The sequence below is a fragment of the Nymphaea colorata genome, chromosome 11 (genome assembly GCF_008831285.2).
Source record: "Nymphaea colorata isolate Beijing-Zhang1983 chromosome 11, ASM883128v2, whole genome shotgun sequence".
NCBI classification, from domain to species: domain Eukaryota; kingdom Viridiplantae; phylum Streptophyta; class Magnoliopsida; order Nymphaeales; family Nymphaeaceae; genus Nymphaea; species Nymphaea colorata.
The window spans coordinates 15,344,981-15,372,201 of NC_045148.1; the positions used below are offsets into that span (position 1 = coordinate 15,344,981).

General features: G+C 38.5%; 3 protein-coding genes across 4 annotated transcripts; 2 read left to right on the plus strand and 1 right to left on the minus strand.

Moving 5' to 3' along the window:
• The first annotated feature begins 81 nt into the window (after positions 1–81).
• LOC116264238 (nicotinamide adenine dinucleotide transporter 2, mitochondrial-like) lies at positions 82–12,866 on the plus strand. The gene is made up of 9 exons (XM_031644346.2): positions 82–867; positions 3,507–3,602; positions 5,036–5,142; positions 7,848–7,896; positions 10,502–10,605; positions 11,170–11,264; positions 11,341–11,429; positions 11,516–11,610; positions 12,104–12,866. The coding sequence occupies exons 1-9, from the start codon at positions 798–800 to the stop codon at positions 12,326–12,328; spliced, it is 930 nt and encodes a 309-aa protein (XP_031500206.1). The 5' UTR covers positions 82–797; the 3' UTR covers positions 12,329–12,866.
• Positions 12,867–14,450: 1,584 nt separating this feature from the next.
• Positions 14,451–18,789, plus strand: LOC116264419 (putative pentatricopeptide repeat-containing protein At3g16890, mitochondrial). Of its 2 annotated transcripts, none has more exons than XM_031644618.2 (2): positions 14,451–17,613; positions 18,439–18,789. In XM_031644618.2, the coding sequence occupies exon 1, from the start codon at positions 14,775–14,777 to the stop codon at positions 17,169–17,171; it is 2,397 nt and encodes a 798-aa protein (XP_031500478.1). In that variant the 5' UTR covers positions 14,451–14,774; the 3' UTR covers positions 17,172–17,613; positions 18,439–18,789. The 2 variants fall into 2 exon arrangements, with proteins under 2 accessions (XP_031500478.1, XP_031500479.1); XM_031644619.2 differs by having other exon boundaries at positions 18,542–18,789.
• Positions 18,790–20,301: 1,512 nt separating this feature from the next.
• On the minus strand, positions 20,302–26,464 carry LOC116264420 (uncharacterized). Its single transcript, XM_031644621.2, has 5 exons — positions 25,897–26,464; positions 21,462–21,498; positions 21,101–21,337; positions 20,940–20,987; positions 20,302–20,854 (listed from the first exon to the last, which is right to left on the minus strand). The coding sequence occupies exons 1-5, from the start codon at positions 26,196–26,198 to the stop codon at positions 20,447–20,449; spliced, it is 1,032 nt and encodes a 343-aa protein (XP_031500481.1). The 5' UTR covers positions 26,199–26,464; the 3' UTR covers positions 20,302–20,446.
• Between the last annotated feature and the right edge of the window lie 757 nt (positions 26,465–27,221).

Sequence of the window (27,221 nt, forward strand, 5' to 3'; positions counted from 1 at the left end):
TGAGATTGCAAACAAGGGACTTCAGTAAAATGTCTGCTAAAAAGGTGACTTTAATAGAACCGTTACATTTTGCTCATTTATATGCCGTTTCGCGAAAACTAGCTTTAAAATCACGATACCTTCGACACACCGCCTCTGTCATCGACAGCAATTGCGGAAGGACTTCTCGCCCCTTCGGTTAACGGTTAGCATGTCGAAGTGAGGTTCAGATGGTCGTCTTCCGATGACATCTTCTTACTATATATAACAAACCGTGCTCAACCAACATGAAGGACGAAGCACTCCACCCTCCAAATTCATGCTGTTGGAAACTTGGAAGTGAGAGGGGCCGGCAAACTTCGGGAAAGAGCGTGCTTGCACGTTCATGGCGTTGGCATTCCGCCGGCTATCCTTAGGCTTTCGAGGTTAGTAACTGTCGTAGAGGCAAATAAATAAACAGAAGTAGTCGCAGTCTCCGTCCCCGGCTTTAAAAAACACGCAAAAGAAAGGCCCAAAAAAAAAAAAAGTTATGATCACACTCTGCTTGTGCTTGTCGTCTTTCTTCCCAGGCCCTCTGCTCTTCTCCCTTCGAATCTCCTAGGGTAAGTGTAGCGACAGGTGCGCACCACCGCTCTCTTTCTGTCTTTAGAAGATTTCCCTCGGCCCCGGGCCCTGAGCCATGTGATGCATTTTTGTGGGAGACCGGATTGTGATTCGATTTGGCGTCTGAAAAATCATTCATAGTGGAGAAGCAAGCCCTAATTTTATAGTGCGGGCGGGTAGAACCGGGAGTTCTATCCCTCGAGAAGAGCTGAAAGATGAAAGGTAGAGATGGAGGTCGCAGCACGACGGACCTCGTCCGGCACGCTGTCTCTGGCGCAGCGGCAGGTTCGTGCCTTAAATCCCCTCAATTTGGTTCATGCTTTTTCGTCGCCTTTTGATCTGCATAGCTGGTGTTACGGTTGTCTTTTACTTGATCAAATAATTAGTCCGCGGAAAGACGAGTTTCTTTTTATGTGATCAACAAATAATATGTCTGGTGAAACGGATCATAACAACTTGTGTGAGTATGTTGATATTTAGAATCTGTTCTAGCTATATATATATATATATATTTTGCCTTTATAGTGTCTTAGAACTTTGATCAAATTATGTTTGTCCATATGATGGGCATGCTAGAAAGTTACGGCTGCTATCTATGTGCACATAACCAAGAAAAATAATGGAGATTACGGTTGGTAACGACGTACAATTAACGATGAAAAATGATGGGGATTATAATACTCTCCACATTTACAGTTTAATACCCTTCAAAAGGTCTGTTGTTCAGATCACAAATACATGGTTTCAAGCTCTTGAACCAACATACCGCTCTGTCTTACTTTGATAATGGTGGATATATTGTCATTCTGTTTAGGGTGGTAGAATGGGTTATATAAGCTGTCCGTGCCATAGCTTTGCCAACCTTGTTGGCGTATCTTGACTTTTTCTGTAATACGTTATGTAATTACATGGCCCATTTTTACAGCTTTATTTGTTATGATATTGGCTTTTTGCGTTGTACTGTTGAGGAAGCTGTTCATTCTGTATCTTGGTGATCCTTCTCTGCTACTAAATTACAGGTGCTGCATATTTTCAGAGAACTGGCAGGTTAAGAACGGTAGTGTTGGGTTGTTTTTATCTCAAAAAGTTGTCCGTAGTTGGCCCTCCTTGTCCCTCTGTAAATTGGCCAACCAGTCAAACTAAATTGGTCAAAATTAGTTTTGAACTTGTTCAAGTGTTCTATAACTGAAAACACATGGCACAAATAGTTCAGATATTTGATAGTGCATATAAGCATTTTTGTAGTAGTGTTGGGTTGTTCTTATCTCAAAAAGTTGTCCGTAGTTGGCCCTCCTTGTCCCTTTGTAAATTGGCCAACCAGTCAAACTAAATTGGTCAAAATTAGTTTTGAACTTGTTCAAGTGTTCTATAACTGAAAACACATGGCACAAAAAGTTCAGATATTTGATAGTGCATATAAGCATTTTTGTAGTCGACTCATATGGTATCCATTAACCCATTCTTTAGTTGCACCAATATTTCTTCTAACGAGGCAGAGAGTATATATTTATACTATCAACATCTTAGGTTTTGAAGTCCAGCAAAACAAGCTGGAATAGGATCTATACTGAAGGAGTCTTTCTCCTCTAGTATTGTTGACATTCTCCTCATTATTTGAGATAATTATTTATTGTCTACCCAAATGTTCCATTAATCTATGTTCTAAGGATATATCAGTTCTGCTTCCTGAAACAATATTTCACAAGCCAATGCTACGATGGATGTATCTAGGATTAGCACGATGTGTCATGTAGAGGAAAGAAGGAATGTTTAGGAAAATGAAGAAGAACAAAATTATAAGGTGAAAAAGAGAATGTTGTAAGAGAAACTGGAAAGAAAATAGATGTGGTACAAGAAAGAAGATATATTAGAAAGGAACTAGTGTGTATGGGAAAATAATAGTGAAAGAGATGAATATATAGGAATGAATAAGTCGGATGGATTTGGGAAAGTGGATGGGAAGAAGAGAGACTAAAATTTCAGTTAATATCAGTCTGTCAGAAGATCTAGTCCATGATGATGATGTTAAAGTATGCTAGTAACTCCAGCAATTGTTATTCAGATGAACAGTGCTGGATAACTAGATCTGATATTGTACTGATGGGAATGCCATAGTTCTTTAGATATCCATATCAAATCTTTTTACGTATAATGAACAAAATAATGTCTATTCTCAGGGGTATGTTTAGCTTTGGAAAAATGTGATTAATAGTTCTGCTTTAGGACAGCCATCTCAATCCATGTATATTTGAATTGATAGACAAGATAATTTGTTGACATGGGGTCTCTTTTGTACTAAAGATGGAACTGACACCAATATGGAATTTTGAAAAGAATGAAACACTAGAAACACACAGGACAGATAAGAGAGAACCCTAGACAGGGTGGGAAGGCCTCTAGATGCTGTTTGTTGAAAAATTCTGGACAGTGTTAGAACCAGTCTGCCAGGTTCAAATGTATAAGAATAACTTGTAAAAATTATATGTGCTCAAGTTTCATGAAAAAATTACTGATATTAATGGCTGCTTTTGAAGGTTTAAAAATAATGTAGAAAGATTATATGTGCTCAAAATTTAATGAAAATATTACTAGGTAGTAGGTGGCCTGAAAAGCAACATGTTTTGTCAAAATATTGCATTATGGACAGCATTCCTAGAAATTGATGATTTTGTCATTCTTTATCTTAAGCCGCTGATACAATCAATGTCCTCACATGTTAGTACTTCGTACTGTTTAATTTGTTTATAATAGCAATTTAGCAGGCTTCTATTAGGCATCTAGCATTTTATGCATGGTTTCTGCCTGTAATTGTAGGTATTGATCACTTGTCAGCCTGCTTTCCATCAATGAATTTCTTCCTCCTGTGAAAAGAAGGTATTGTTTGAATAATTTTTTCTCTAATGTATTCCTTTTCATGTTTTTAGGAGCCATAGCTGCAACTTTTGTTTGCCCTTTGGATGTAGTGAAAACAAGACTTCAGGTATATGGATTGCCTGAACATGGTCGTGGACATAATCAAGGTACTTTTGTATTTGTTCTTGTGGTTCATGACATATTTCACTGTCCAATGTGCATTTCGTTTCAGACCTATATTTAATCACAGGTTATTGTCTGACAGATGAAGCTTTTTCATCTCTTTTCTTTTTATTGGGACAATCAAGATTTGTATATCTCTAGTGGTTTCTTTCTAGTTTCTTCATAGTTCTAGTCACCTTTGATTACTCTTGAGCTGAATTGACATCAGTAAGAATGGAAAAAAGGGAATCTATTTAGTCAATTGAAAGTTTGGAAACTTGTCCTAGTTTAACTAATAATCAGGAAAGGGCGAAAAGAAAGACAATAGATTTGTGTATGGCTGCACCATGCACATGCATGCTCACAAATAAATTTGTAAATTAACATGAGGACATCTATATACAAAAAACATCATCTTTACATCAGTATATACTTTTCTGTAGTTAAGTGCTGGACAGCTCCTGATGAGAGTATATAGAGTAGACAGACAATGTTCTCATTGGTGTATTTACACCTATCCTGCTTGTCTAAGAGGGTAAATGACCTGAAATTGGACCAGAAACTGGTTTGGCAATAGAAATGAATCAAGCTTGATTAAGTTTTATTTTGCTGAATACCAGTAACAATACAATAGCAAGCGAAAGGACCTGTAGTTGTAGCAGATGACATTTGGGATCCATTTGGCAGGTGCTGGAACCCCTCTCCTCAAAGATTTTGTGAGATCCTTTTATCTTTGCTTCAAGTGCATGGTTTCACTTGGCCAAGTCTTACTAGCGCTTGCTTGAGTGTGGTGAACCAATTTTGATAAAGGCTGTTTGGGTCTTGCTTGAGGTCAAGCTCACTTTAAATTTTTTCTTTATTTTAAGCGAGCCAAACTCACACTATCGGGGATGTTGTCATCTTCAACAGCATAGAGTGAGCTTAGACATGATAAACTTTCTCTAGGTTGAGCAATAATCCTGCTCCCATACTGGTGCATGTTCTTAAGGAAGGGGTTCTTCATTCTCATTAAGCAAAACTTCATAAAATAGTTTTCAACTTATGGATTTCTGTAAAAGCACCCTCTTATGTTAAAAGCAAAATTGGAATAAATATAGTGCTCATAAAAAAATAAAGTTTATTTGGAAGATTAGTTGATGCCTTGTGGAGTGGGCATTAAAGCTGCCTGTATAAAGATACACTTTTAGAGTGAGAAAAACATGCATATGCAAATGCATATGTCTTGATAATCTTAAAACAAACTGCGGCATTGACTATAAAGTAGATTCTGGGATGGTCAAGAGTTGAGTTTCTAGTGGTGCAATTTAGTTTTGCTTTTTTTTTTTGCTTTTATGTTCTTCTTTTGTTAACGTTGCCATTTTACTATTTCTATGTACATTCCTTATGATTGTGGTGACTATTAATACAACTTATTTTTTTGGGTCTGTCCATAAATCAGGCAGTCTCATAATCACAAGTTTACAACACATAATTAAGAACGAAGGCATAAAAGGAATGTATCGTGGGCTTTCACCTACAATACTGGCATTACTTCCGACTTGGGCAGTGAGTTAATCCCTTCAATATCGTGTTTCATTCAATATGGATTATGGATTAGTAGATACTGGATACTTGTGGGCATTTCATGTTATATTTTTACTATTTGCTTGTTATATTATCTTGCTTCTGCCTTTAATATTTGGCATCCGTTAATCAGCAAACTGAAGGAAAACCTGTAATCATAAATTTTGACTGGGACATCGATGGTCCTTTATCCTTTATCTATTGCTCTGTGTGTGCATGAGAAACATGCCATCCTTTCACCATTGTGTGAAGAAGATGTTTTCTGGTATAAGTTTGTAGTTTATCAGGTTTATGATACTAAAGCATATATGTCTAAAACTGCATATAATTTTTTGGTGTATCATCATGCCCACTACGACATTGGTTGGCCATGATAAGTTTGTACTTGATCAGGTAGATGATACTATATATGCTATGTCACATAGGTATGGGTACGGGTGCGGGTACGGACCATTTTAAAAAAATTTGGGTGCAGGGGTATGGCCGTACACACACGCGGACATATAATATATATATATATATATATATATTCACACATATATATATCAAAAAATTGCAAACATATAATGAACTGCCAAAAAAATACGGCTTCTTGCCCGATCCTAAATAAAACCAAAACGATAGACAGGGAAAATCAAGTTTTGGTGAATGAAAAACAAAGGAAAAAAAAAAACACAGACCTAATGCAACAATGTTGATAGCATACAGACCCTATTCGACTGCTCACAAAAAAAAACACATAACAATAAGCAGCACAGAAGTTTAAGCGACTGCTAATGGGTTCCTAAAAAAGCACAAAACCAAGCAGCACACAAGTTTAAACCACCAACAAAATGAGAAAACCAGAGATAAATCTGAGAAATCACAAACAAATGGTAAATCCACAACAAAACCATAGTCTCGAACAATCCTCAAACTAAAAACACTAAGTAGAAACACAAATCAAACATTGATACTAATCAGAAACTAAACTGCAATGGACAAACATGAACGGTAAACCAAACTAGCTTAAACTAATGCATAAAACTAAAATATATGTACTAGATTTTCATCAGAAACTAAACTGCAACAGACAAACACAAATGGGAAATCAAACTAGCCCAAAACGAATGCATAAAACTCAAATACGCATACTATATTTAGATTGAGAGACAGAGAAAGATAGGGAGCTAGAGAGAACGCATTGAACGAGAGGTTTAGAATCCCGATAAGAGCGGACAAGTTACCAACGCTTGAAGGGAGCCGTTCACGGAGTTAGAAGAGAGGTCGAACTGAACGAGAGACTTTGGTGAGCCGGTTCCGGTGGGGAAGGGAGTGTACCAGCCCGACCGTCAGCCGACCGGCCAAGAGAGAGAGAGGAATCTCAGAGGCTGAAGAGATCGTCGCCGGAGATCGTCTGCCGTCGCCGCCTGCGGCCGCCAGTCTCCGCCCTTTTCTTCGCCGGTCACCGTGAGTGGTTGTCGGTGAGAGAAGAAGAAACACACAAGATGAAATGAAAAAGGGTTTTAGAGTTTTGATATATTTAACGTTAAAATGGTTTAAAACGTGAAAATGTAAAAAAAATGTTAACATTAAAATCAGACAGAATTGGACTCGGTCAACTTTGACCGAGTCTAAAAAAGGTCGAAAATGACCTTGGGTGCGTTGACCGTACCCGGTATGGTCAACACAGCACCCCTGCCGCACCCATGGGCGTACCGGTACTATACCCGTACCGTGTGGGTACTCCTCCTTAAGAGGAGTATCCGTGTTTAAAATGCATATAATTTTTTGGTGTATCATCACGTCTACTAAGACATTGGCTGGCCATGCACTACAACTAGCTCCATGATTATTTTGTGTGTTAACAAAATCTATGCATTTCATTTTCACATACCTTGCTTGTGTTAGGTAAAATTTTCCTGGTAAGTGAAAATAGTGGTACTCCACCCAGGCCTGCAAAAGCTTTGATCTTCCTTTACCTAAGGTTGCCTAAGACCTAGCCTACAGCATGCTAACAGGGAGCAGGATGTGGCAAGAAGCTACATCCTGTAGCATATGTATGTGCGGATGGAGGGGTGGTGTGAATCAGATACATATGTTCAAGATGTGTTTGTAGAGAATTCTAAAATTCTAGAAGCATCTTAATTGCAGCACGACTGGATATAAGGCATATTTGAATCATATTTGGGCATAATATTTGCAAAAAAGTGCATAGCTGCTTACTAGTACATTTGCATTCAGCAACTTTTTTAGCAAGGGATAGAGTTTTCCCAACGCGACAACTAACAAAAAAAACAGTAACTTTGGGAACTGGACCAAAAAAGTTTGAATTTTCTTTTCCAAGTCTTAAGTGAGTGCAATTGAGGAGGCTTTTGTAACTTTTATAGGTTTGATTACTTTGCAGAATCTAATAGGAATTTTCATGCAAGGCGATATCTCTACAAGAGTTTTCTGCTCTGAATTCCTATAACGTATCCTAGCATTCATGATGCAGGGATGCAGGAATAGTTTGATAACATGAAAAGTACATTGAACACATGTACCAGATCAATGTGTTACATATATTTCATGTCTCCTTCAATACCACATTTTTGTCCTAAATTCAACAAAACTGGTTGTATCTAGAATACAAAAATATTTTTCCTGAATGTTTACCTGAATCAAGTAAATATCTTGAGATAAACAATGATAATATTTGAATGCAGGTGTACTTCACAGTCTATGAAAAGCTCAAAACATTGCTTCAGTCACATGGTTAGTATGCAAGCAAATTAGATGGTTCAGTGTACTTGGTTCTTGTTAACTATTTGAAATTCGTTGTGCTATAATATTTATTTTATGCTCATCTGCTGTTGCATAATTTGTTTTTGAATGGATAAACTAAAGAAAGGAGTCATAAGAAAATTTAAAAAAGTAAAGAAAAGTAAGAAACTATTTCTCTCATAAAAAGTGTTAATGTATAGTTTAAATGTTTGACAAAATTTAGTTGTATGTAGTTGTCAGGATGTGATTTATCATCAACGACAAAATTACCATACTAACATGCATCCTGTGCAAATAAGAAGCCAATTAGTATACAAGACACATGCTAAATTTGCTGCAAGAAAAAGGAGAAATCCTTCACCGTCTTATGTGTGACTTGATTTTGACCTTTACAATGGTGAGTTGATACTAATATAAAAGCATATTGCTCATTTCTTTTTTCTTTTTTTTCTTCTCCCATCTAGCTTGCGTCTTCTCTAATGACTTTTGATGAACTTGTGATTCGACTTTTGCTTCCAACTCATTGACCTATTATATCCTATTGTCCATGTTAGTGGAGTTCTAGCTCTATCGTTTTTTATTCTTTTCATCCATAATGCGAACTTATGTATGCAGTTATTAACACAGCATGCATTATATATTTGCAATTTCAGATTAAATGAATATAAATGGTATCCTCTTCTTAGATCTCATACTAGTTACAATAAAATAATGATGAGGATATTTTAATTGGTCTTACAACTGGATTCTTTTGCTTGATGTGGACTGTGGATGTGCTGAAAGATTTCCTACGTGTGAAACACGTTGAGTTCAATATCAGCAAATAAAGTTACACATGGAGCACCTCCACCAAACCTTTTACCATTGGTTAGAGACTGAAAAAAGGTTATATGTTTAAGGTCCTCAATATTGACTAATACATCGTTGCATGAGGGGCTAATAATGCAACACATCTACAAACACAATATTATGCAATAAAATATTCAGTGTTTACAATATTGGTTTTGACTTTTTTTCCATGTTTTACATAGTTGTAGTGCAAATATGATCGGCAAGGATATGATCCGTATCACACAGAATTTTACCTTGTGTTTCCTTTTTTTGTCATAGGTAAGGTGAATTTGGTTAGCAAGGGTATGATCGTCATCAGACAAGATTTTACCTTTCATATTATTTTCTCAATATCTTAGGCACGTGCACCGGTGCGGTCATGTGTGTGTGTGTGTGTGTATCACAGATATCACAATATTATCGCCAAAAATAAGAAAAACGAAAACAAGGAAAAAAATCGTGATATTTTGAAAAAATCGGGAAAAAATATTTACACATCATTGTCGCGTTTTTTTCATGATTTTTCGCGGTCTTTTTTTTTTAGCATTGATATTATCATGGATTCAAATATAAACTTAAAATAAATTATTTTCATTATCATTAAAACATTTCTTTTATCACTGCTATATAGTTTTATTTATGTTTTCCTGTTAGTTTCACATTTATTTCATTTATACCTATTTTTTATTTTTTTAAATTTCCCAAGTTTTTTTTATGATTTTCCCAAAAATACAACTTCGCCGTTAAAAACCCGAGCACGATACCTGTGACAATGATATATATATATATATATATATATATATATATATATATATATATATATATGTGTGTGTGTGTGTGTGTGTGTGTGTGTGTGTGTGTGTGTGTGTGTGTGTGTGTGAAAAAGAATAGATTAAAGAGGACAAGTGTACTAGCACAACAGTAAGAGGAAGCAGTGGGTCAAAGTGTAGAAGATGTTGGGAACGCATGCCAAAAACCAGCATAGTTTTAAAAGAAAAAAACTAAAATTTGGACGTTTTTTGGACTTGGTCCACTTTGACCGAGTCTAAAATTAGTTTGATTCGGCCTCTGGTGCATTGACCACTCCCGAGACGATCAACCCCACACCCAAGCAGTATTTGAAGCAGTACAAATACTGCTTGGGTGTGGGGTTGATCGTCTCGGGAGTGGTCAATGCACCAGAGGCCGAATCAAACTAATTTTAGACTCGGTCAAAGTGGACCAAGTCCAAAAAACGTCCAAATTTTAGTTTTTTTCTCGGCTTGTGTCAATACTGGTACTTCACTCCAATAGGATTGTCAGTGAGCTCATTATAAATTTGTGAAATTTTTGGAATATTCCTAAGTAATTGATTTTACTGCTACTTTTTGTTAAGTAGTGGACGGTTAGGTCCTAATAGTTGATATCTATGGTGATAGTTTGCGTGATTGTGGTTGGACAAGGTCATAGCTCTTTGGAATGACATTTTGAAGATTTTGAACAAAACAAACTACTAAATTTAGAACATCTTAAATTTCTGCAAAAAGTGTACCAAAATTGAGAGGGGAAATCAACTTGCTGGCTAAAATGATGCCATTACCGAATCTGGCTAGAAAGATTGGGTTGGCTCTTGCTTGTTATAATTCCTAAAGTATGATGTGATTTGCTTTATGCCACTACTTCACTATATTTGCTTCAAAATGAGGAGATCTTTATGGCAGTGATTGATTTTCTCTGTAGCATTTTCTTCTTTTATTCTGAAGTATAAAGATTGTACTTGATGCAGATGGCCAGCTTTCACTTGGTGGAAACATCTTAGCAGCTTCTGGTTCTGGAGTTGCTACAGCTGTCACAACCAATCCACTCTGGGTTGTTAAAACACGACTTCAGGTGAACAATTACGTTTCACTTTGCAAAGAACTGATATGCTTATTTATTTTCTCTTTAAACAATTTTTGCAAACAATAATGCAAAATTGTTCAAGTCTGGATTATGATGTCTGTTCTGTTTGTACTTCCAGCGTCATTTTCTTGAGAGGTTTTCAGCATTAGACTAAACTTATTTGGAGTTGCATTTTTCTTTTTCACTACCAGGGTGCATCATTTTGCATTCTCGTGATGGTCTATGATGGTGAACTATTAAGTTTTGCATCAGCATTATAAGCTGGCGAGCATAAGGTGTAAATGCTGTGATGATATTGAATTGATTTTGTAAATATGAATTTCTTGCTTTTCTAAGTTGTTTTTGCTGATCATCATCGTGGGAGCATGTGTTTCTGGAATTTAAAATGTGCTAATTTTTTACTTGTTTACAATTTTTTAGTGCCTGAACTGAGGTTGTCATCAGAGGCATGCAGTGACAAATGCAGCTTCTCTATTTCTCTGAGCATGTGTGTAAATTTGTATTGATTTGTCTTTCCTTATTGAGCTGCAACTTTTTTGCATGTTTTTCCAGACGCAGGGAGCTCGTTCTGGTGTTGTTCCATATAGCAGCATACTTTCTGCATTAAGAAGGATTATGAACGAAGAAGGAATTTATGGACTTTATAGGTAGTTCATTTAAAACTTATATTATCTTTCTATATACTTTGTTATTGAAAGCTAACTTATTTGGACTTTGTGATAGTGGTCTCCTTCCATCCTTAGCTGGTGTTAGCCACGTTGCAATTCAGTTTCCAGCCTATGAAAATATAAAATCTTACCTAGCCATGAGAGGTACTGGACGTTCTTAATGTATGAATGTTGAACTTCAGATTGTTTTATGTTTTTACTGCTATGTGCTAAACTAGAATGATTTCCAGAGAATACAACTACTAAGGAGCTCAGCCCGGGGAATGTTGCTCTTGCTTCTTCTTTATCCAAAATAATTGCTTCAGTTATGACTTACCCTCACGAGGTAAAACATCGGTCATCAATGCAACACAGAACTATGCCTCATTTGTTTGAAGTTTGTTATTTTAGTCATATCTACTCTGGAGGTATATCCCTGAATTTGAAAATTGGAGCAATTGTACATTTCAGGAAGAGTCCCTATCTCAGTTGAAATGATGACCTGCCTCATTTTTAGGGTCGACACCTCATCTCGTCTCTGTTTTTCTCAAATTAATCTTTCTGCTCCAAAGTTAGGCACAGATAGTTCCTCGTATCATGGACTTATAGTTGTCCTTCCGAGAAATTATTGCCAATATAGCAAAGCAAATAAGATGGTTTCTTTTGAAAGAGCTCCAGCGTTCTGGATTGAGAAGTTCAAGAACCTCTTTATATGTCAGAATAGTGTTTTTTCTGTATCAATCTGGCAGATAGTTACTTTGGTATTACTTTTTAAGCAATATAATGAAGTTCCTAAGTTCATTTGGATGGTTTTCCCCCCTTTTAATGCTATGCAATAGGTTGTCAGATCCAGACTACAGGAGCAAGGATTTTTGCATCAATCTGGAAAGCAATATGAAGGTGTTGTTGATTGCATTAAGAAGGTCTTTCAAAAAGAAGGTATTCCTGGGTTCTACCGTGGGTGTGCTACTAACCTCTTGAGGACAACGCCATCTGCTGTCATTACTTTCACAAGCTATGAGATGATTCATAGACGACTATGCCAAATGTTTCCTTCCCAATAGCACTTGAAAGTGAAAATATCACCCGAAAACTTAAAGGGGCTTGTGGAGCTCCTTACATATTGGTACGAAGTGCAAGTAGGATACTGTGAACTGGCAACCTGGAGGAAGTGGAGGCAATATTTTCGTTTTTAATGTTAGGGATATAACTGCACCACATTCTTTTTTGGTGGAACTGTGGCGAGGGGTTATTTCATCGCAAGTAACAACTACTGTTTTCTGGGAAAACATTTTTACTTCAAAATTTGGTGATAGAGATGCAAAGCTAATACCACTATGAAGATTTTTCTCTTCTGCAGTCCGTTCATCACATTATACATTCTTGAATTGAATAATCTTGACTGTCTTGCTTAGCATTAGTGTAGCAGCTTGCTTTTGCAACTTTTGTTATATAAAATTCAGAGAACTCTCTCTGGCACAGTTGTGTTTTTTTGTTGTTGAGCCTGTATTCTGATGTTTCATAACACAAGTGAATTATTTTTTGATGGAGTTCTGGTTTTAACTGAATGAAAATCAACCACAAGAAGTTAAGTTCCTAATACTCTTCTGGATGTTTTTGCTTTCTGCTTTTGATGGAATAAGTGTTTTCCCTTTTCTACCAGTTAGAGCATTCTGGTGCATCTAGTTTGCTGCATTTGGGGTTTTATTTGAATGGTTTGGAAGAATGGAACCGGATCACGAGTCAGCTATTTAATGGGCTGTCCACCATCTGATTGCTTAGAAATTCTGAATGGAACCTTTGAAAATGGAATTGGTTAGGATATGATGTTTCCTCGTCCAAATCTGAAAATTTGCAACCTTGGTCAGATTTATCATACAGAAATGAGCTTCTCCGATAGAAATGTTTCCAAATGCAAAATATCGTTTTTCTTTTTATGTTGTGATCTATATGCTCATTTCTGGGATCTTCATCTAGACTTCGTTTTCATTTTGCTGTAATTAATTCTTATGCATGCGTGCCTAAACTTTTCTCTAAATTTCTCTCAAGAGTAAAAAAGCATAGCCTTTTCTCATTCGGTATTGGTAGTTCTTCCTTCCCAGAGAAAATTTTGAAATCAAGATTTGCGATTGGAAGCCTTTGATGTTTCACTAATTTCATTTCCTCGACCTGGTTAATTTCGAAAATTACTTCGTTCCACAGTAAGGCTGGGTACAATGCAACATCCGGCTTTTAGCTTAACTCGATTCACCTTCTAAATTCTTTCATTCATCTGCAAGAAGAATGAAGAATGGTGCTATTTTTTTTCACCCAATGAAGATTCCAGTGCAACGCGAGTTGGTCGTCTCAGTTTTGACTAATGCAATCGTTTTAGTTGTTAAATGCTTATGCCTGCTAAGTCTATGCCTACGAACGTTTGCGCGTAAAAATTTCTTCTATAAATAAAGGGCTCCATGTGACGTTTCACAAGCAGCTACGACCCTTACTCGTTTTCTCCTTTATGCATTTTCAAAGTCTTTCTCAGTTCGTTTCAAGTTTAGAAAGTTCCTTTTCTTCTTGTCCTTTTTTTGTAGATTTGCTCATGAACAGGATGAAATTTGTGAATGAGCTGTCCAAGGCTAAATTATCAACTAATTAATGTTTTGTATTCAATTCAGATAATCTGAGCCTTAATTCTGATTTAGCTTGGCCTCATCTAGATTGGCACTCTGTCATTTAATCGATCAGCACTCTTCTGTCATTTTAATTCGTCAATCGTCATCATGTCAATTTGGCACTAGGGAGGATGCTCTTCGTTGAAATATGGCATAGGCACAATTATTATTTCACTTATACAAGCACAAGTATACACGATGAGGACTCATAATTCCCTTTATGCGAACACAAGTATTTTATTCCGACTGTTGAAATATGACAACCAAAAGGGGTTGAATTCTAACCACTTTTGACAAAAACAAGAATACGTATTTACCTACATAACTTGGCCCATAGCACTCCATACCGAGATTAATCGATCGCATTGTATAGGGCTTTATAGAATTGAAACGAACAATTTCTAATATTTTCTAATTGTTCATTGACTGCACCCTCCATGCCGAGATTACTCAAAGTTTACCTTCACGTTTGTTGTTTCATTGACTACTGGAGGGTGCAACCTGTTTTGGGATACAAGCCGGACTTTACTTGCCCACGGCTGGGAGCCTGGGAGTCTGCGTTCTGGTTTTTTATTTTGTTTTGTGACTCAACAATATAAGAAAATCGGAGGGGCTTCGGCCGCTTCGGGTTCTCGCCCCCTCCGTTTAAGGCTCAATGGATGTGGGAAGCGGGGACGCCGGGGAGTGTTTGAGGGACGTTCACTAGTGGCGTTGATGGACAATAAATCTGCTTAATTCATTGCCGGCTTACAGAGTTACAGTCGAACCGGTTCCTCCGTCGTAGTTGGCGTTCTTCTTTTCCTTCCTGCGGCGGCGAGGCTCGATAAGCGTATTGGCGGCTTCCTCGCTGTGTGGGATGAAACATATAGCCCTTAAATGGCAGAACAAGCTGGGGGAGAAGACCTTGAGAGACATCTCGATAATGGGTAGGCAGATGAACCTTGGAAAAAGAGGAATTCCGGAACCAGCTTCAGAAGAAGTGTCCGCCGATCCATCCAGAGGTAAGCAGCTCTTCAGTCGGTCTCAATGTGGTGCCTCTGTTTTCAACAGCCCAGGTTCTGATTCGCGCTGTGATGTACTGGAAAACGAAAGCTTTTCACATAACAATCCTGATTTTCGTGTTAAGTCTATGGGAATTGTTGATTCACGTTGTGAATCTGGCGATGCCCAATTGCTATCTGATGGTCAGAAGAAAGGAGGAATGAACGTTTCACTGAAAAATCATGATTCACGTATAAGTTTTGCGGGAATTTTTGATTTAAAACGTGGCCACCGAAGCACCCAGTCTTTTTCTATTCGTAAGGAAGACGTATCGGCAACTCCCACAAAACTCTCGAGTTCCTTTAGCAAAATGGAGGGCAGAAACTTTGATACCATCAATAAAGATCTAGTGACGAATATGCTTGAGATGAAAGACTGGTTTACTGTGTTAAATGGTGAGTTCAAAGACAATTTAAGCGTTGTGACTCCAAATTTTGTTATTGGAGTGTTAAGGGTTCAGGAGAAACCTCTGCTATCTCTCAAGTTTTTCATATGGGCTGCTCATGTTAATGAGGATGTTGCAAAAGATCGTTCAGTGAGGGGTGCTATAAGCGATGTGCTTGTCATGAAAGGTCCGGTGGTTTTATCGGTCGAATTGTTGCGGGAGCTCCAGAATGTTGGATGTAGAGTAACGGAAGATTTGTTCTGTTTGTTGGTAAATAGCTGGGGAAGATTAGGACTTGCCAAGTACTCGAGTGAAGTTTTTGGTCAGATGTCATTTTTAGGGCTGAGGCGAAGTACTCGCGTGTATAATTCTGTGCTTGAATGTTTGGTGAAATCAAATTGCCTTGATTTAGCATATTTTAGGTTTGAGCAAATGGAGGGTGATGGTTGCGTACCAGATCGATTCACGTACAATATCCTTGTTCATGGAGTCTGCAAGATTGGGATAGTTGAAGAAGCTCTGAGGCTTTTGAAGCAAATGGAAAATGCCGACATCTGTCCTAATGTATTCACTTATACAATGCTCATTGATGGGTTTTCTAACGCACGTGACGTTGAAGGTTTGCTTGGGGTCGTAGAGATGATGAAGAGAAAAAATGTGGCTCCTAATGAAACCACTGTTAGATCATTGGTGCACGGTGTTTTCAAGTGTGAAAATCCACGTCGAGCATATGAAATTTTGGTCGACTTCCTGAAAAAGGAACCTGGTTTGTATAAATACTCAACCAGTTCCATGTTACACTGCCTCTCTAAAAATGCGATGGCAGGGCAAGCTATTGAGTTTATAAGTGAGATGCGTGAAAATGGTCACACTGTTGATACAGTTACTTTCAGTCTTGTGATAAGTTGTCTTATCAAATCCTCTTGTCTTGTTGAATCATGCAAATTAGTGGATGAGGTTCATAAGCGAGGAGAGAAACTGGGACTTGATGTGTATCTAATGTTGGTTTCTGCATTGTACAGTGCAGGTCGAAATGAGGATGCTGAACAATATGTTTGCCGGATGGATGAGGATGGGTTGCTTTGCAATGTCTATGCATACAATTTACTGATTAATATTTTATCTAAAGCAAATGATATGGACAAGGCATCAAAAATATTCAGTGACATGCGAGAAAGAGGTTGCGCTCCAAATCTTATATCCTTCAATATGCTTATAGGTGGCCACAGTAGAAGAGGTCAGGTTCATAAAACTCATGAGCTGTTGAAATTACTCCTAGAACATGGTTTCAAGCCTGATATTTTCACATTTAGTTCCATAATAGATTGTCTTTGTAGAAACCATCAGTTAGAAGATGCATTGGACTGCTTCAGTGAGATGGTTGAATGGGGTGTCCCTCCCAATGAGGTCACTTACAATATCATTATCCGTTCTCTTTGTAATGTTGGGCAAGTTGGTAGATCATTGTGGTTACTGCAAAAGCAGCTATCTGACGGGATCACCCCTGATGTTTTTTCTTTCAATGCTCTCATACTGAGTCTCTGCAAAATGAAAAACCTTGAGAAGGCAAAGGATCTATTCCATTCCATGTCAAGGTATGGTGTCACTCCTGACTGTTACACATACAATGCCTTTATTAAAGCTTTATGTGATTCAGGAAAGACGGATGGAGCCAAAACTGTTCTGATTATGATGGACCAGAATGGCTGCAGCCCAAACTCCCATTCATACTGCCCAATAATTGATGCCTTATCCCTTAAAGGTTGCTTTGAGGAGGCCCAGGAATTGGCTCAAATATGTAGAAAGAGAGGTATTCTTGTGAAGTAATAAAAGAATAGCTGCAGACCAAACTCCAATTCATAGTGCCCAATGCTTGATGGAAGACAGAAAATGAAAACAGGAGGAAGATGTGCTATCCTTAGAAGCATTTAAATGAATTTGCCAGTTTGCGATCCAGTGCTTAGCGTTTCTTCACATTCTTTATGAAATTGCCGTTGCTCTTTTTTGTCGTGATGGGGTTTCTGTATTTGAAAGGATGATGGTTTACCTAGCGCGTTCACTTGTGAATACAACGCAGTGGGGGGAATGTTGTTATGATGGTTTTGTAACCAAAACTTATGGCCTTTTTGTACAAACCACTTCTTTCTAAGCCTTTACACCTTCTGAAGATCTATTCATTGAGTCTCAGGCTTGACTTAAGAAGTTCCAGGTTCGAGCATATTCAGACAAGGTGATGTGGAATCAAAATATCATGTTGTTTTCCTTTGAGGTAATTTTGAACTCTGGACACCATATTACCAATTGAATATCCCTCACTTGTTTATTTCTATTTTCAATAGGAAAACTGTTTCTTTCTCCATATTACAGAGCCTCTTCTTTCTGTCATAAGTAGCACAACCTCGGCTTATTTGTTATAATTGTTTAACCCAAAGCCAAGTGAGGTAAACACGCCTACTGATGCCTTTCTGCTGGTCACATGTTTACTGCTTCTCTGTTCGTATAGTGTATGGTAAATCTCACTGGTTTTTGTTGAAAGCATGAAAATATGCTTCCTTATGTGTCATGGGATCGCTCTGTAACTTGTTCATTTTTATTGATGTGATTAAGCATTACCAAGAAATCGCAACAAAAAAGCCTTACACGGGATTTCTCAAGAAATAACACATTGTGCAACTAGCGTTGGTTGATGTTATTGTTTTCTTACGTACGATAAACGACAACTCTTTTTGCATACTGACTCGACAGTATTTATGTCAAAAAGCGTGAATTTTGTTCTCTTGCATTCTGCGGAATCTGTGGATCAATATGGAACTCTTTTTTTTTTTTGTGTCAAAATTTTATCAAGACGAATTGGTATCAATGTGTGGGGAAAGAGGCTTTACGTGAATTTAATATCTAAAAATCTGTAAGCATATCCTTGAAAACTACCCTTTCAAAGTCTTATTTGAATTTTTCTGCTCCTTTTTTTGTTTAACTTTATGTAATCGGGTTATTATTGAATGTTACGGACAATTGTGGCTATCTGCTCTTTGGAATTCTCTGAACATATGGTACTATTTACTTTTCTTAGGTATAGTTTCCCTTTTGTATGCAGATAATGGATTTCCCGTTGAGAAATCAAAAGATGATTTGAAGCTCCTTTTTTCTGCAACATTACTACTGATTGACCTGTGTACCTGATGTGCCTCGATCATTAGGAGCTGATGAGGGATCTAATGAAATACGAGATGAAGATGAACATTTTTTTTATGGCTACTTTGCAAAGATCTGTGCATGGTCATCTCCTCAAGTATGTCAAAGTAGGACATGGAAGAGCATTGCTCGGAGAATTGGTGTTGATGTTGGACTGGAACTTGTTTGTGAGGCAACCAAGGTCGATAACAAGTTTTTTTTATCATGTAAAAAAACATATTATCAATTTAAAAATTCCTATTTTTGTATCATATATATATATATATATATATATATATATATATCCAGTGTTTGTGAGGAAACCAAGGTCGGTAACAAGTTTTTTTTTTTTTTATCATGTTAAAAAGCATATTATCAATTTATATGTATGGAAACTCAAAGCACCCGGTGTCCATGGCTGGATGGCTTTTTTCATATTATGCAACTGGATGGCTTTTTTCATATTATGCAACACTTCTAATTTTCGTGTGATATCTCTCTCTCTCTCTTTATATATATATAAGATGATTTTTTAAAAAAAAAAAATTCGCATCAAAATCTGTCGGCAAATATATATATATATATATACACACACAATTGAATTCAGCTAGCCTGCGTCCATAGCTGGACGACTTTTTTCTTATGTTGCGATGCTAAAACTGTAACAAACTGTTTATTTTATGATGCTAGTTTATCGGTCATGGTTTTTAGTCATCAACTGCACTATTTACGACAGGTTTTAGCGTCATAATTCACAAAATATAAAAAAGGGTCATCCAGCCATGGACATTGGTCGGTTGATTGAAACCATGGCAGAAAAGCACCGTTATCTGCCAAATGTTTTGTTATACCCACAGATATGCACGGTCACTAAGATCAGTAACGACGGTTTTGGCAAGGGATTTTGCTGCATTTCCATGGTAATTTTAATTTAATGATTTCCGAACGGCTTTCACTGTCGGAAGTCGGGACATCATTGGCATTCTCAATGGCCTAGATTTTCCAATGTTTAAAATCATTCGGAAATGAACAACAAATCCAACGACTATTTGCGTTTGCATTTGAAATGCCAAACCTGGACAGTTTTTGAGCCGTTGGGATATCCATTGCCGACGGTGAAAATTTCAAGTGAAGAGTAGAAAATTTAAACAATGTGTTTTAAGGGGTCGTTTGGTTTTCTGTTTCAGCAGATAGAAGGAGCTATGAAACAAACAAACGCCATACAAAAGAGACATCATATTTGCCCCTAAGATTACCAACAATGGACAGAGAACACCACTAACAAGACAGACGTGACAATGGTGTGGTTGATAGAACATCCTGTCCATTCTGTCTAGCGGACAGTTATCAAACAACCTCTCATAAACCACAACAAACATTTTTATCAGAACATGTAATTTTGAAGATTTAGTTGAGCTCAATATTTGGATTGTAGACGGCAACAGCATGTATAATTTGATAATGGACCGCAAGATGAGACTGGATAATAGCGAATTTCTTTCAGATATCCGCACAACTAGTCACGGAGAAATGCCGTTTCTCAGGAACGCAAAGTTTCGTGATGATGCTACATGTATAAGAGATTTTCACTAATGATGGTTCAGGATAAAGCAGACGTCATGTTCCAAATATTAGGATCAAGAGATGTGGCAATGCCATGGATGACATTATAAATTGTTATCACGATTATGAATGGAACCTAAGCTATGAATGCCCAAGCAGAATTGAGTTGACCAGTCTGCTTATAAAACGATAGATATTTATGTTAAGCAAAAATCAAATAGTGTGCTTATATGATCGCTAAAAAATCTTCATAATTTCTGTAAGGTACTTACAACACAAAGGAAAATGTACATGGAAATAATTATAATTTTTTTTTTCTTTTGTCCCTGTTAGATAGCTGAGCTATTAACTTAAAACTCCATATTTATCTAACGGTACATGCCTCTTTTCCTCTTCAATTTTCCTACAATTTCGACACCAACACGTGACAGTTCTCGTCTATCACTGCTTCTCCTTGATTTCTCCAGCTGATTATTCAGTTTGCTTTTCGAGCTCTCTAGATTTTCTGAGACTGCTCCTTCTGAATCTTGTTCCTTTACACCGTCTCTTGTTTTAGTTGAATGCTCTGGCTTTGCGATTGTGCTTTTTGGGCTGTTTCTTTTGGCCTTCGACTTTGCCACAGCCGTCACAAACTTCTTCAAGTGTTTTATATATTCTGGATAAAGCTCAAGGTTGCAGTGGCCACCACCTTCTAGCCACAAAGGTTTGAATTTCTCCTTGCTTAGCTCCCAAAGTAGCTTTCCATGTGAGAAGTTGACCACTTCATCTTGTGTTCCCTGATATTCAAGATTTCTCTTGGGTGAAATGCAAATCGATAGAAGCTTTACTGTGAACAAATCTGAGAGAGATGAGAGGACTTACATGAATTACTAGTACTGGACAATTCACAAGGCCAATTTTATCAATATTCTGCAAAGAGCATAAACAAATTCTGAGATATTATTCTCCCACATAAGCCATTTATAACCAAAAGATATATCATAAACCATCTACAACCAAAACACAGATCATAAGCAAGCTACCTTATATATGTCAAACCAATACGTGTGCTTCACTGGATATAGTACTCTAAGGCCAGAGAGTATGGGGCTATGCAGCACCACTGCTCTTAGCTCTGTAAGTTGGGAGGCCAGGTCTAACGTTGGTCCACTCCCCACTGACTGACCATATAAGATCAAGTCTTCATCTTTGACCCCGTAGTGCTCTTTGAGGCATTTATATGCCGCCTCAATATCTGCATAAGTATTGCACTCGCTAGGCTGTTGTGATGAGGAAAGTAGTTAGAGACAATATGAAGAGAAAAAGATATCTATGCTATAATGATAGAGTAGAACTACAGAATCACCAGGTTCATGCAATTGTCTACGGATGTCAATGACCCACCTTTCCTGTAGAATGTCCATAGCCAGAATAGTCATACCTGCAGAAGAGAAGCACTAGTTAAAACCAGGATGTTGGAGACTGGGGGAAAGAACTTTGTCTCAGTCCAACTCGAGAATGGAAAACGACCATCAAGGATATTATCCCTGTTTCCAGCACTAGTCAGCTTTCTAATCTTGAAATGACAGATTCCTAAGAAGGAAGTTTGTGTCGTCGAAATTTTAAAGTCGATCACGAATAGCCAAGGATGATGGCAGGTGAAATCTAGCATGCTGTGGGGATTATCTGGCCATTAATTAGTCGTATAAGCAGTTTGCATCCTTGGCCAAATATTCTCAGTGCGCACTTTCCTGTGAAATGATCTCATCTTCGCGCGAGGAAAACCACTCTGTAGTCTGCTGTTGTTCCATTTAATCGGTGATTCATGATCAGGCCAAGTTTCTTTCAGAAGAACAAGTTGCTCTCTGAACTCAAGACATTATCTAGGTGCAGATGTAATTCATTTTCTACTGTCTTGGCTGCATTAGCATGCATTGACATTGATGTGGGGAGAGAGAGAGAGAGAGAGACAGATATGATCTGAAAGAACCCATGCAAGTAGAGAAAGTAGTGTAGTTGCTAGCTCTACTTTTGCCCATTTATGAATTGACAATATAAAGTGTGTAGCTGGAAATCCATTGCGACACATGCTTAGGTGGGTCCAGCATGCGAGCCATCCCTGCAGCAGCCTCTGCCAGGAGCACGTGGGCAATCAAAGGGCAGGCTCCCTCCCGATCATTGAAGAGGCCATTCTTTTTTTTTCTTGCTCTATAAATGTGAAAAGGAGGTTCGTATGTCAGATCAGTTTCATGTGTCATCACCAACATGTCACCTTGCATCGACAAGTTACATGCCAAAATGATGTTCAAAGATAGATTGAAGCAAACAAGTAGCCAAGTTGCAAAACTAGAGCCACTCCACCTATTAACAGAATTAAAAGAGCCACCAAAGTTGGTCAAGCTACAGAATTGCCTGAAAATTCATCTCTCTCTCTCTGTATATATATATATATATATATATATAAAACATCTTGGTAGCGGATTTATGAGTTCAACCCGCATCATCAATCGTGCGCTCTAGTACATAACGGTATAATCGATTTTGTTATTATTGTCATTTTTGATGATAAGAAGCTGTTCAAGCACTCGACCGCTTGATGGATTTGTTACTTGAGCCTTAATGGATCTCACTACATAAGAAGAAGATCCTTGGTAATTCCTGACCACGTGCCCTGTCAGGAAAATGTCCGAATTGCAGAAACCTTCATAATCTCTCTCCTGCCACCTGCTCTCTACCCTGTAGGAGTGCAGTATAATGCGTAAGAGAGCTCAGACTGCAGGGTGGCAGGATTCCGCTTGGATTCAAGATCTTTAACAGAACATCCTTCACAGTCTTCCTTTTATCACCTGCTCTCTACCTGTAGTAGTGCAGTATAATCAGTAAAACCACTCGTCTGCAGGATGAGAGGGTATGGACTCGATTCAGGGTCCTTAACTTGACACGTTTCATGAATTTTTTCTCTCTCTTACCATCCGCTTTCTTCCTGAGGTAGCTCTGTATTATGATTAATTTCTGCTGCAGTTGGATCTCCGGACTCTTGTGCTTGCCAAGCTTCTTGAAAAGGTTCGTTTGTTCTAGTTGTGACAATTGTTCAGCTGTATTATGTAGTCAGTAGTTTAGGTTTCAGAAATTTTATTTGAATTTCTTTTTTTCTTCCACAGAAAAACACCTCCTCCCCACTTCCTTCAAAAGAAAAAGAAGAGGAGTATAAGGATTTTACTGAAAAAATGTAGAGCTGTTCTAAAAAAAGTAGAGCTTTTTCTATTTATGACACTAGAAATCAACCTTTCTAGTTGCAGTCGAGGTATGCACTGTGCATACTGCTGAAGCCTGATTTTTTTTTCTTCTCAAATCCTCGATCTTCAAAATGGTAACTAAAAAAGTAAAACCCTGAATGGGATCTTGGAGTTTTCTATGGCATCAAAGTTAGAACCCTAGTCACCCTCTTCGAAGAACATGTCTGGTAGTGGGGGTGTGCATGCTTCTAATTCTCTACAAAGTTTGGTGTCCCATGCCTTTGGATTATTGAATTCCTGCATCCCCTGGCCTTGGTTCTCTTCCTGACCAATAGGATGTTCAATGTTTAATAATTAAAAAATCCGATAGTACAGGTGCTTTGGAATAATATATCAGAAGATGATGATAAAAAAACAGAAAACAGAAAGCAAGTTGGCCATAAAATTAAAGATAATCCAAAGTATCACCTCTTGAGCACAAAGATCCACAAAAGTACAGTAGCTCGCTGAAAAATAAAAGGATGTCAGCACCTTGGGCCAAGACTTTGTCATGTACAATCGCAACATGAGCAGCGGCCATGGTGCAGGTCCCAATGCTCGAGTTTAGATACTCAAACCTCACTTTCCTTTGTTTGTGCAGCGTAAAGAACTATGAGGAGGGAGAGGTTAAAGAAAAAAAAAAAAAAATAAGTTCTTTTCTTTTCGAAATAAAAATTCCGTATACAAATTTTGCTTTTCAACACTTCGTTTTATATGGAAAACTTCAATCATTGAACGATATGCAGCTAAATTCTTCAATCGCTCCTTATGAACAGAGAAAAATCATGATCTCAGATCACTTACGTCAAGGACACAACATAGACGACCTAAATTCATGTGAAGCAATAATTCTAGTTGTTTCCATAAAAGATATTTATTTTTCCACTATCAAAGTTTTAATGCTACGGGAACTGCTAAACATTTTATGAGTAAACACATTTAAACTTGAAAACTAATGGCTTAATATATGTTTACTATCAAATTACTCTAATGATTTAGGAAAAGTGTAGGTATATTGTATAGGATCAACAGCTCTTCTTTCGAGTCTTTCTAGATATAATCACATGCTCTAATCAATTTTACAGGAGCTATTGATATACATTGTTTCTTACAACCCTAGATAGCGGTCTCATTCCGAAATGCAAGATGGTCAAATCCATCCTGACCACTAAAGTCCACCATTCTTTGTTTTTTCCATGGACATGGAGACCACAACACAGGAAATGCCTCATGGTCTCACCCACCAATCTAGCTTGACGGGTCCCACGGTCAATAGCCCCTACTTTTATGTATATATATATATATATAGGGCATTTCATAGATGAATGGTGTTCTCTGAAAGTGCAGCATATACTTTTCACTGTCCCCCATTGCTTGAGTACATCCAGAATGGGTCTGGTGAGCACGCCAACAGGTAGGGGCGGTGGGTCCACAGTTGGTCAAAGGCTAGCTCGCTGGGTTAGGTCCATCCTCAGCTATGGACAAACAAGTACAGACTGACTGCACCATGTTGGTACACACAAAAATCTCATAAGAGGCTGTGGCAGAGAGTCTGCTTGAATGGGCATCAGAGTCCAATCACAAGCTATGCTTTGCGAACGTAGGACCCGCACCAACTAAGACCCAACGGGTCCACTTATTTGACCTCGAAAGTGTCACTCTACAGATCTGGTGTTAGTGAGTTGCACGTTACATGTATAAGGTAAGCACCCAAAATGGTATACTGGGTCAGTCAACTGTAGACCACGGACCCAGTCAATGGTTCTGAAATTGGCACGTCTCATGGGTCCCTCAGCCTCTTCTTCCACTCTATGAAACTCTTAGTCATGATCTATGAAAAGATGAATGTTCGAGAGCCTTTCTTCCACTTTGAAATGATATAGACATGGTATGCATGCTTTACCTTATAGCTAGCATGGTCCAAGTAGGGTGGGGACGGGTGGGTCCGAGCGCAGGCGGTGGCCTCGGCCACCGTTGGCCGGTTCTGAATGAAGCCGCTGCACCCATCAGGACCATTCTGAGCGGGTAGACCCACACCTGGCCGCCGTACCGCCAATCATGGCCGGTACCCGGCGGGATGGCGAAGGGAGGACCGGCAGCTTGTTGCACCACGCAGAGGCTAACTTCGATTAAAGCGAACCTAACCCGTATGATTGACACGGGATGGTCCATGGCTACAATTATTTGAAGCATGGATGAATAATCTACATCGCCGTGCTCTTAACAATTGTTAATAGAGATCGGAAAGGACGCCGGTAATTTCAAATCTGTTTGGACGTCAAGCTCCTGATCATGGAAGAGTTATTCTCCACGTTAACGCCTCTATAAAATAGTTAACGTTACTATGTAATAAATGGCGATATGTGTGTATATCACGTTAAAAACAAGTCGATGGAAGTAGCGTTTCTTAGTGCAGCCCACGCGCTCACAAGACTTCGCTCATGGTTCTGTCAGATCAGAGAGTCAGTCGACATGGTTTTCTGTCTTAGGGGAATGGTGATTCACATAAATTGTGATAATGGAAAATGGGAGAAGCAGAGGAAGGGGGACATACACATACATACCCCATGAGGTTGACGCGCAGGTGGACGCTGAGCTCGATGAAGAGGTCGAGCATCTGGCCGAGGTCGGCGGCGTTCCCGTGGGAGTAAAGCAGCGTGGCGGTGGCGGCCGAGTGCCGGAGGTAGACGGCCACGATCTCCTGCCCCCTCCTCGTCTTCAGCCGGTGCAAGTCGACGTCGTCCCTCCGCCCGATCTCCGTCAGGTACAGCCTCCCCGACTCCTCATCCGTCCCCACCCCATAGGAAGGCGGGCTCGGCGGGAAGAACGCCAACCTTGCAGCGATCGTCGACGTCACCGCTCCCATCCTCCTCCTCCTCCTTCACCACCGCTCATCCCCTCCTCCTCCTCCTCCCCACTTCAAAATTGCTCCATTTCCTAACCTTTATTCCATAGAGAAAATCTATCCAGAATTTCGAGAGATGGGTCGTTCTGGAGCCAGAAAGGATGAAAAGAAATCGCAGAGAATTATTGGAAGATGATTGGAGATGATAAAGAATAAAATCCAGGAAAACAAAAATAAGAAAAGGAAAGATTCGGCTCAGTGGTATTCTCTGCGCCGAGATGGCCGTGGAGGAGAAGGCCGGCTTTTCTTTTATAGGGGAGACCCGGGGAAGAAAAGGAGAAGCCGGGATGTCCACTTTTTGCTTCCGGATTTGCCCTTATAATGTGACGCGAATAACAGAGCGGTCCTCCGGTTGAGAATCCGGGAGCTCCCAGCGCTTGGGGTAGTAGCAGGGGGATTTTAGAAAAAAAAAATTTATATATATGTATATATATATATATAATCAAATTTTATTAGAGCAAATTTTTTTAGTTTAGTTCATTCATTGGATTATACCGTCGTTTCTATTGGCTCAACCCGTGGATCTGTTCCTAAAAAAAATCCTGGCCAACTGACTTCCCTCCTCGATAGTAGAACCATTAAAAGAGACTTTCGGTGGGACCCACGTAACAAAACGGGCATGGGATCATGGACTTCGGGTTGGATCAGGACACTCTAATTTTGCTCCTTGTCGAGTCTACTAACATATACATTTAGTATTATTTAGTATTATGATTAAAGTTCCGTAAATATATTAAAAATGGGTTGTCATTAAGTCCATTCAGATGGTACATGTCTTGTCCCTTTTAGTAATTTCTACGTAACATAGGGGCTGATTCGTGAGTTGATTGGAATATGCTGCTCGTGGAGCTCTAGGCAGTAGGTTTACTGTTGGGTTGGACCGACTGATCCATTTGGATCAAAGTCCAGATAGAATTTAGCATCAGTTTGATTTGTCTTTAACATATTTATCAAGAGAATATTTACAGATTTCTAGTGATCAGG

Excerpts from the sequence above, each read along its gene's own strand:
- LOC116264238 (XM_031644346.2), top strand. The coding sequence starts at position 798 with ATGAAAGGTAGAGATGGAGGTCGCAGCACGACGGACCTCGTCCGGCAC. Across the intron at positions 5,143-7,847 it reads CATTACTTCCGACTTGGGCA|GTGTACTTCACAGTCTATGA; the intron begins GTGAGTTAATCC and ends ATTTGAATGCAG. Across the intron at positions 10,606-11,169 it reads TTGTTAAAACACGACTTCAG|ACGCAGGGAGCTCGTTCTGG; the intron begins GTGAACAATTAC and ends ATGTTTTTCCAG.
- LOC116264419 (XM_031644618.2), top strand. The coding sequence starts at position 14,775 with ATGAAACATATAGCCCTTAAATGGCAGAACAAGCTGGGGGAGAAGACC.
- LOC116264420 (XM_031644621.2), bottom strand. The coding sequence starts at position 26,198 with ATGGGAGCGGTGACGTCGACGATCGCTGCAAGGTTGGCGTTCTTCCCG. Across the intron at positions 21,499-25,896 it reads CTGCGCGTCAACCTCATGGG|GTATGACTATTCTGGCTATG; the intron begins GTATGTATGTGT and ends TCTCTTCTGCAG. Across the intron at positions 20,988-21,100 it reads ATTGGTTTGACATATATAAG|AATATTGATAAAATTGGCCT; the intron begins GTAGCTTGCTTA and ends TGCTCTTTGCAG.